General features: G+C 59.1%; 1 protein-coding gene across 2 annotated transcripts; it reads left to right on the top strand.

The window, feature by feature from the left end:
* The first annotated feature begins 971 nt into the window (after positions 1 to 971).
* On the top strand, positions 972 to 4,561 carry KLF17 (KLF transcription factor 17). 2 transcript variants are annotated; one of them, XM_021530134.3, is made up of 3 exons: positions 972 to 1,162; positions 1,439 to 2,414; positions 3,202 to 4,561. In XM_021530134.3, the coding sequence occupies exons 1-3, from the start codon at positions 1,070 to 1,072 to the stop codon at positions 3,375 to 3,377; spliced, it is 1,245 nt and encodes a 414-aa protein (XP_021385809.3). In that variant the 5' UTR covers positions 972 to 1,069; the 3' UTR covers positions 3,378 to 4,561. The 2 variants fall into 2 exon arrangements, with proteins under 2 accessions (XP_021385809.3, XP_085442442.1); XM_085586316.1 differs by having other exon boundaries at positions 972 to 1,195.
* The last annotated feature ends 4,712 nt before the right edge of the window (positions 4,562 to 9,273 follow it).

The following is a 9,273-nucleotide window of genomic DNA, read 5'->3' as shown; positions in this document are numbered from 1 at the left end:
GGACAGCTCTGTCCCAGGGGCTGCTCAGGGTGGGCATGGCGGGACAGCCGGCCTATGCCCCCCTGTGTCAGAGCAGTCGGAGACAGCTACAGCAGTGGTCCCTAGGGGAGGGCAGACAAACGCGTCGTGGGGGCTGTGGGGCGAGATGAGGCGATGCCGGCAGGGTGCCAGCCCCCTACAGGGTTGACGAGCGGTTATCTCGGCTCGCACACGCACCCTGCACGCAGCCAGATGCGAGCTGGTACGCTCTGTGCCGCTGATTGCCTCACCGGCAGCAGCGGCGCGGGAGGACGCGGCTTCACGGGTGCGCTTACATGAAACGAATCGCGTGGGGGTGTGGGGGCACCAGGGCTCGGCTATCTGGCTCGTCTCCTATGGTGGTACAAGCACCCCTTTTGGGGACTGCACCTTCGCTCGCTGACGTGCTCGGTGGCCCCCGTGCACAGTGTCTGAAATGCTTTTACCTGTACCCCTGAGCCAAATCTCTCCGGTATCTGCGTCCACACAGGGTGCGTGTGACAGAGTCATTGCCCCTGCCCCACTCGGGACAGGGTGGCGGGGGATCTCCGGCTCTGCCACCTACAGCCCCGCTCCCCGCTCGTCCGTGTGGTGGGCAAGCCTTAAGGGCGCCGCTGCCCCGTTCAGGGCGCGGGCAGGATTCCGGCCTCCGCGATCCACAACAGCACCCTTGTCTGTTCTGCCCCGTGGCGTAGTTCCACGGAGCAGAGCAAAACGGGACGCGGAGACCCCACCGCTCTGTCCCGTCCTCTCCGGTCCCGCTCGGGCTCCGAGCGCGCTCGGGGCAGCGGCAACCGCCGACCCCCGCCCGCCCGCCGGGGCAGCCCCGCCGGAGGGGGCGTGCCTCCGGATACAACAGAGCCAATGGCAAGCGGCGGCGGTGAATATCAATGCGGGCCGGACCAATGGGGGCGCAGCCATGCTGTTAACAGCTTAGGGGCGCGGGGCGGCGCAGAGCAGCGCTGCTGCCGCGGGGAGCGGAGCGGTGCCGGGCTCCGCGCACCGCGCTCCCCCTGCCCGCCCCGGCCCCGCTGCCTCGGCCCGGCTCGCCATGGCGGCGGCCGTGGACGAGAGCGCCCTGCCCTCTATCTCCACTTTCGCCAACTTGATGCCGCTAGAGGAGCGGCCCGCCGACATGCTCCACGTAAGCACCTGGTACCGGGGAGAGGGTGGCAAGGTGGGTACGGGACGGAGCGTTCCGGGCTGGGGCTCAGCCCGGCCGGGGAGTGGGGGGCGGGCCGCCTTCTCGCCGTCGGAGGGCGCCCCGAGGGCGGCGCAGCGCAGCCGGAGTGGTGCCGACCCGTCGGACGGGTTGGGGGGAGCCACCGCCCCGAGCGGGAGGCGCGGGCCGCGGTGCTGGGGCGGTGGGTGCTGCCGATCGGCGTCTTCCCGCCGATCCTGACGCTTCGTTTTCCCGCAGAGGATGCTACAGCAGGATGGCCCCGCTGCCGTCAAGCGGGAAGAAGACGACTTGGGCAAGTTCGTGGACTTGGATTTCATCCTGGCGCACACCAGCAGTGGCGGGCAGGGGCCGACCGGCCCCAATTACCCCCTGCCCGAGACCCCCGAGAGCTGTGGCACCACCTACGACAGCGACGGCTCGTACTCCACGCCGGGCAAGTTCCCGGCGCCTTACCCCGACGGCCAGGGCCACAGCTACGTGGCTGAGCTGCTCACCCCGGACCTGCCCGGCCACTACGACCTACAGCGGAGGGAGTACACGGAGCTGCGGGTGCCCGGCGGCCCCCACCACCACCCTCACCCCCATCACCACCCGCCCCTCCACCCGGCCCTAGCCCGCCCGCTGCCCCTGGACCCCGCGCAGTCCTTCGGGCCCCGCATCAAGAAGGAGCAGCCGGAGGAGCGCGCCTGCATGCTGGGGATGTCTGCCGCCGAGTACCTGGGACCGGGCGGCGGCGAGCACAAGCCACGCGTGGCGCCGGGCCCCGGGCCGGGACCGGTGCAGGGGCCGCCGCTGCCCTACCCGGGCTTCCCCCACGGCCGCTTGGGGCCCCCTGAGGAGTCGCTGCCTGGCGCCGATCCCCACCTCTTGGCCGACCTGCCGCCCCACTACGCCGTGGCCCCGCACCGCTATGCGCCCCACTTCGCCCCCCAGCCGCCACCGCAGTTTCATGGACATTTCAGTGTTTTCAGGGAGCCCCTGAAGGCGCCGGGCCCGGGCCCGGCGGGGCTGCCCGGGCTGCTGGTCACGCCGCCCAACTCCCCGGTGCTGGAGTACTTCCCGACCGGGGCTCCCCCCGAGGACTGCAAGCCCAAGCGCGGCCGCCGCTCGTGGGCGCGCAAGCGAACGGCCACGCACAACTGTGAATACCCGGGCTGCGGCAAGACCTACACCAAGAGCTCCCACCTCAAGGCGCACATGCGGACCCACACGGGTAAGGGCGCGCCGGGCCGGGGGCACGCACAGGGTCCCGGGTGGGGGTGCCGCGGTACGTGGTGAGGCCCGCGAGCGTGGTTCGGGGGCGTGAAGGGGCGTCGCGAGAGGTGACACGGGTGGGGACGAGGGGGCGTGTGTCGCGTGAGGAAGACCCCTGCGGTATGGGGAGTGCACGGTGGGTCGCCGTGGTGGGGCTGTATGAGGGCACCCAGAGATAGCCCGCGTGGAGGCGTTCTGCGTGTAGGGCAGAGGGCAACGGGGATGGCCCCCGAAGTGCTCAGAAGGACCCCCGTGGTGGGGCTGGGCAGGGACACATAAGGACCTAGGCATGTAGCGAGACCACTCTTGTGGCACCTCCAGTTACTGGTTTTGGGGCCCGGGGGAGCCTGAGGTGGTAGGAGTTAGGGACATGGAGAAACCCTCCACTTGGGCTAGGGACAAATAGGATGGGGAGACAGACTTGGGGGTTGTATGGTGAGTGCCTCTGGCCGAGCTGGGACAGGGCACATCCCACAGCAGGGATGAGCAGGGGACCACCCAGTTTAAAGTGAAGCAGGAGCACATAGGAGGGATGCTGTAATATGGGGCAGGGATGCCCAGAAAACAGATCTTTGCATATGGGGAAGGGCAGAAAAATGGGGGATAGAAGGGGAAAGTTGGGCAGGCAGAGATGCGCAATGCACCTCCTATCCTTGAAAAGGAGGTGCTGGACAGGGTAGCACAGAACTGAAGGCATAGGGAGGGTGTGAACCTACAAGCCCACTGACACCCCCTCTCCTCTGCAGGCGAGAAGCCCTACCACTGCACCTGGGAAGGATGTGGCTGGAAATTTGCCCGCTCCGATGAGCTGACCCGCCACTACCGCAAGCACACAGGGCACCGGCCGTTCCAGTGCCACCTCTGCGAGCGGGCTTTCTCTCGCTCCGACCACCTCGCTCTCCACATGAAGCGGCACATGTGAGCAGTGGCTGCGGCCGGACTCGATGTCCCCGAAGCCAGCTCACGGTGTAAATAGTGTCGGGCCAGGGATGGCAGTGGGGAGCAGCCTGGCCACCCAGCCCTGTCCGCTTGTAGTTGATAACTAGTTTTCTCCTCCTGTTCCTGTGAGAGCTGGCCCAGCCAAGTGGTGGGGAAGAGCTGCTTTGGGGATGTATGTGGGGAGCAAAACTGCAAGAAACATGTGCCCAGACATCACCACTCAGCTCCCCATGTCTGGTGGGTTCCCCGCAGCCAGGTACCCAGTGAGTGGGGGAGCTGCTGGTGCATAAGGGATCTGTACCCAGAACTTCTGGCTTGTATTTGGCATCAGCTTAACCTTACTCACCCAGATTCTGGCACACCCCTGGCTCTAGGGGCTATGGTGGCTGACTCTGGCTGCTTTTTGGCTGGAGAGCCATGCCAGTTGGGTATGTTGGTTGTGGTGCTGGGAAATAGGTTGCTGGTTGTCTCGGTTGTGATCATCAGAACAAACCTCCTGACCCAAAGCCCGGAGTGGATGGGGCGAGGGTGGGATTTTACTGGCTCGTGGCTATAAAGGTTTGGCAGCACAGCGACACCTTGCACAGAGGACAGGGATGCTCCTGTCACCAGCCTGGGACCCCACTGGGCAGTCCAGCCCTGGCCATTCCCAGTTTTCCACTCAAGAGTCAAAATGCCTCTTCTGGCTCTTGTCTGCTTTATTTTGTCTTGTTCTTCCCCTCAGGATGACACCAGGTACTGCTGCAGCTGCCCTTCCCCATGCTGCTTTTTAAAATTTAGTATGTAAAGGACAGTGAGTCCAGCTATGAATGCCCAGGTCTCTGCTATACTTGAAATTTTTGTAGAGGGGGGACAAATAAGAAAGCTCAAAAGAAAATGAGTCTTTTTATGTGCAGCTTCTGCAAAGCAAGTTGTAAATTAAACAAAGCAGTAATATATAATGTTTCTGGTTTTTTTTTAATATATTTTCTTCCAGCTGGGAATACAGATGAGTCTCAGCTTTGGGAAGTGCACTGTTCCCGTCTGTGTATATTGTTAATTAACATTTCTCTGCTTGGGCACGTTAGGTCTCTTGCACTCTGAAATGTTACTTTTCTTTATATGCAAACTGTTGAAATATTGTGATCTTCTGTATAATAAATAAACAAGATGTAAACATGAAAGAGCCAGGAGAGTTTACTTTAAAGGTTTCTTCTAAGAGGAGAGGGTGAGGCTGAGCTTGTTTGTCAGTAAATATTTACATCGATGTTCATTTCTGCTTAAGTTAGCTGCGGAGGATCGATGGGGAACGCCCAAGCCTCGGCATCTGAGTAGCATCTCCTGTGCAACAGCTCTTGAGTCACCCCACTTCCCTGTGCCTCAGTTTCCCTAATCTGCAGATGGGGTAATTGCGGCACTGGGATGGTGTGACTGGTCCTGCTGTGAGTCATCTCCAAGGAGAATGGCAGCCGAAACTCAACTGAGAGCCTTGCTGGTCCTGAATTCTTCCTGAGCAGTCCTGTCCCGCTGTGCCTCACAGTGGAAGCTCTGCAGTACTGGCCTTGCGGTCACAACCAGGAGGGAAATTGGTGTCAGCTGCCTGGTCCCGGGTGCTGTCTCTGCTGTCCTCCTGGGGATGGCCTGGCAGCTTGGCGGGGTTCAGGTGCTGAGGTTTCCCTGCGTTAATAGGTGGTGACTCAGCACAAGCATGCTGCCAGGTCCTGGAGCTCAGCAAGCAGGTCTGGCTCCATCCCTCCCTCCCTCCCACAGCTGATTACCTGTGATGCACGAATCCCTCTGAAGGCAGGAACTTGTCCAGACCTGACACCATGCTGGCAGTGCAGGGAGCACACAAGCTCTATGATGCCCTGGCACAGGGTGGTGGTGGCAGTGGCTCCTTCCTCCTGTGCTCATCTCTGCAATTCCCAGTGGCTGGTCAGGGCTGGAGGGTGCCCTGGGGCTGCTTGCCCTGTAAGTGGAAGTGGGATGTAGATGGGCTGATCCCACTCTTTCCTGCTTAGATGGGAATGGCAGAGCACATCTGATGTTCCCCTGAGGAGTGGATAATATTTTGGTGTGGAGCTATTTGTTCTGGGACCAGCACCCACCCTTGTGGTCTGCCCTTGAGCAGGTACAAAAGCATGGGTAATTCCAGGTAGGGTGGCAGCAGTTTGGGACATCATGTTCTGCCTGTAGGCCTGAGATCATGACCGTGGGGCTGCATCCACAGGTATCACAGATCCATCAGGCTCAATCACTTGTCCTTTTCACTGTGCTGCCTCCACCCTCTGCTTGTCCCACTTTCTGAGAGATGCTTGTGCAGGGGTGACTGTGCTGGGACACATGTGGCCTGTGATGAGATGCTGGGGATATCTTGTTCCTGGGACCACCAGAACCTGAGGACAAGGCTACAATGCCAGGGGATAGCTGGGGCAAAACTTCTGCCTCTTCCTTGGAAACTTGTTCAAAATGTCACATGGAGGGAGAGGGAAAGGTGTGGGCTGTTTGAATTAGCGATGAGTCAAGCTGGCAAAGCCAGATGGGGAGAGTGCGTGCCTGCCTGTTTGTGTGCGTATAAGTAATCTCTGGCTTTGTGTTTTTATTATGATTATTATTTTTATTTCCAGGGGAACGATGAATTTCTCCAACCATCCTGTCCCACTGGAAAGGCTGGCTTTGCTGTCCTGTCCTCCCTAAGCATCCTGGGAGCTGGAGTGACAGTTCACGGCTGTTTTGAGGTTCAGCTCTGAGATCAGAGCACAAACCAGTTCTTTCTCGCCTTTCATCACTGCTGTGCCAGGGCAGGAGTGAGGTCCGGCTCTGCTGCCACTGCTTCCACAGGGAGGCAAGAGCAGGGGAAGGTGCTTTGGCTCCTCCAAACGGAGCTATTCTGGGTTTGCTCCCCAGTGCCTGGGGCAAGGCACTCCCTTCAGGCACATAATGGGACATGGCAGTCAAATGGACCAGCATGGCTGGGGAGGAGTGGCTGTAGTGGAAAAGACAATTACGGTTAATTTGTTGTTAATAAAAAACACTCTCTTCCAATTGCCTGGGCCAGGACACACTCTCCATTGGAGAAGGGAGGCCAGTCCTCTCCCCAGCAAAACCTGCCCTGCAAATTGATGAGGGCAGCAAGAAAACACCTTTGGCAGCACTGAGGGAGGCACGGCTGGGGTGCGATCCCTGTGGTGTGTGCACCTGCAGAATACTAAGCTAGGCCATGTCTCACTCCCTTCCTTTTCCACCTTGCTCACTCCCTGTCAAAAAGGACCCTGGAAACTGCAGCTGCCCCTGAAACCTCTGTAACTCTTAAGCCCCGTGGTTTTGGGGTACAGCTGACCTGGTCTAATGAGGAGGCAAGGGAGTAAAGGAAGGAGTAAGGTATGGAGAAACACCTCCCAGCAGAAGTGTGAGTCATGGCCACAGTGTGACCTGGCATCTGCCAGTTGGAGGAGGGCCCTGGGGTCTCCAGAGCTGGAGCTGAAAGAGAAGCTTGAGTGGGTTTCTGTTGTCTGGGGATGACCGAGCTCATGAGGATTCCCCCATGCTACAGTCAACAGATCCCACAGCTGGTCTGGCATTGTTGGTCCATAGGGAGGAGTGTTGCAGATCTGAGGGTTCCTTAGGCAGGGCTTAACCTTCAGGATGCTGTGGTCCATGGGGACAGCATGGAGCTGGGGAGGGGACAAAAGTGCTGTGGGTAGGATGCAGCCTGGGTGCTCCAGGGCGGGAGGATAGTTTGGACAGGCTGACACAGACCATTCCTCACCATGAGGTTGGAGCTTGGGTTCCCAGGACCAAGGTGCCCCTGCTGAAGTATGCTCCCAGGGCTCGAGTCTCCCATTGGAGAAGCAGTGGCAAGTGTCCCATCCCTGCCATGGGGAGAAGGTCCAGCAACCAGTCCCTGTGTCCATGCTGCTTGGGGTGGGCCAGGTGCCACGATAACGGGGCTGTGGCTGTCACCGCACCCTTAGGAAACATTTGGCTTCAGGCACCTGAACCCACGGGGAAGCGATAACTCCTGGCTCGCTTGCCCTGCCTGGACCCACACCTGGCGCTGTTGTGCCTTAGTCACACACCGAGAGTTTTTCCACTGCCGGGCCCCAGATAACCTTCTCCTGCCCCACTGGCCACAGTGTTTGCACTTGTCCTCCTCCGCTGGTGCCAGGCTGGGAGACACACACACCCTGAGCCCTGGTCGGAAGGCACGCACACCCCTGGCCTGGGGCCACCTTTGGCCATGCCTGGCAGCCAGGGCATGGTAAAGGGCCTGAGGTGCATCCTTCTCCAGCACCCTGAGGTGGGTGAGGAGCTGGCCTTGAGGGGGCCTTCTTGCCAGGGCTAAATGTGGGGGCACATCTCTCCCCCAGGTGCTTGGTGGCAGGTCACCCAGGCTTGGTACCCTGGACATCCCTGGTTTCCAGGACAGCTGGAGGTGCGTGATGGTGTTGCAGTGACAGGACAGTGATGCCAGAGTCAGAGGACACAGAAACAAAGGGCTCCCTGTCACTGCTGGCTTTCCCTGATTCCCTCCATTCCCTTGATACTCCCTGTGCCCTGGCGAGGCAGGACGCAGGTGGTCAGGTCTGGGCAGTCCCAGTACAGGACTCCCAATGATGGACCAGGTACGTGACTCATCTTTGCAGCATTTCCCCTTTGCTCTGTGCCAGCTTTGGGATGCAGTGGCCATTAACAATAACTCCAGGCCAGAAACAGTAACTGCAGGCCCCTCTGAAGCAGTGCTAATTGCTCTGCTGATGAGCCCATTAGCGGAAGCACCCAGTTAATGCGTTTCACCTGCAGGTCCATACAGCTCCAGGTGGGACACAGCTCCCGAGGCTCAACGAGGTGTGAGGGAGGCAGGCCAACAAGTGGGAGATGTAATCAAAAAAATGCACTGAATGGTCCCATCTGTCGCAAGGCTTTATTTTTGGAACTGGTTTTTGTTTTCTTTAAGTGCCGTTTAACAGGATGAACGGACTGCGAAAAACCGAACAATCCCTCACGAGTGGCAAAAAGAGAGGTCCTTTTTTTGGTCTTGCAAAGCTCCCTATGGAGCCGCAGTGCTAGGCTTGCCAGGCAGGCAGAGTCTGCAAAAGTTGGGAAAAGTCTTGTCTCCTGATGCAAGCCCACCTTGGGGGAGTGTAGACCCCACTTCCAGACCAGCTGTGGCAAGAGAGCAAGGAAATGTGCTAGAAATTAGTAGCAGTGTCCAAACACACTGCCGGAGGAGGACTTGGTTAGATGAGGCAAAGCTGAGAACAAATAGGAGAGGGAAAACCTCAGGATCAGCTCTGTCCTTGTGGGAAGGGTGCTAAAAACTGTTTGTGTGGAAAGGAGTAGAAAAGGGATTAAATGAGTTCTGGGGACAGCAGATGGTACTCTGGAGGTGTCACCAGTTCCCATTGTGGCACACTGGCATTGTTTGGGCCCTGATACAGAGGTGATGTGCCAATCCTTGTGGGAAGGGCTCACCAGCAGGATGGTGGGAACTTTCAGCACAGCCTGGCTGGCATTGAGGGATTCTGTGCAAGAGCAAGTGGGGTTCAGCTCATCCAGGGCTGCAAGGAGAAGAGATTCCCCTCAGAGGCAGTCCCTCTCCTGGGCTATCCAAGGTGGCTGTCAGATCCCAGTGTTATCTCTGTGCCCTGTACAGAAACCATCTGCTTCAGGCAAACCTCTGCCAGGCAGCCTTGCCCTGCCTCAATCTCACAGGAAGGTAGTTTCTCCAAGTCCCTCCTGGCACCGCACCACTGTTTTCTCCTCTTTCCTTGTCCTTCCATCTCTTCCACAGGGAAGAGGAAACAGGACACTCTTATAATAAAACTCCCACTGTGGGCTGCCTGATAGGAGCGCTGCAGTGCGGGGCACATGGGGCCGTGGCACACGGGGCTGCGGCA

Source organism: Lonchura striata, chromosome 8 (assembly GCF_050655825.1).
Source record: "Lonchura striata isolate lonStrDom1 chromosome 8, ASM5065582v1, whole genome shotgun sequence".
NCBI lineage: Eukaryota > Metazoa > Chordata > Aves > Passeriformes > Estrildidae > Lonchura > Lonchura striata.
The sequence above is the reverse complement of the archived record's forward strand: the minus strand, read 5'-3'. Positions and strand labels throughout refer to the sequence as shown.

What these genes read in the sequence shown, in the direction of transcription:
- KLF17 (XM_085586316.1), top strand. Translation starts at nt 1,070, where the DNA reads ATGGCGGCGGCCGTGGACGAGAGCGCCCTGCCCTCTATCTCCACTTTC. An exon ending in ACCGGGGAGAGGGTGGCAAG is followed by an intron (nt 1,196 to 1,438) that starts GTGGGTACGGGA and finishes GTTTTCCCGCAG; the next exon opens with AGGATGCTACAGCAGGATGG. An exon ending in GCACATGCGGACCCACACGG is followed by an intron (nt 2,415 to 3,201) that starts GTAAGGGCGCGC and finishes TCTCCTCTGCAG; the next exon opens with GCGAGAAGCCCTACCACTGC.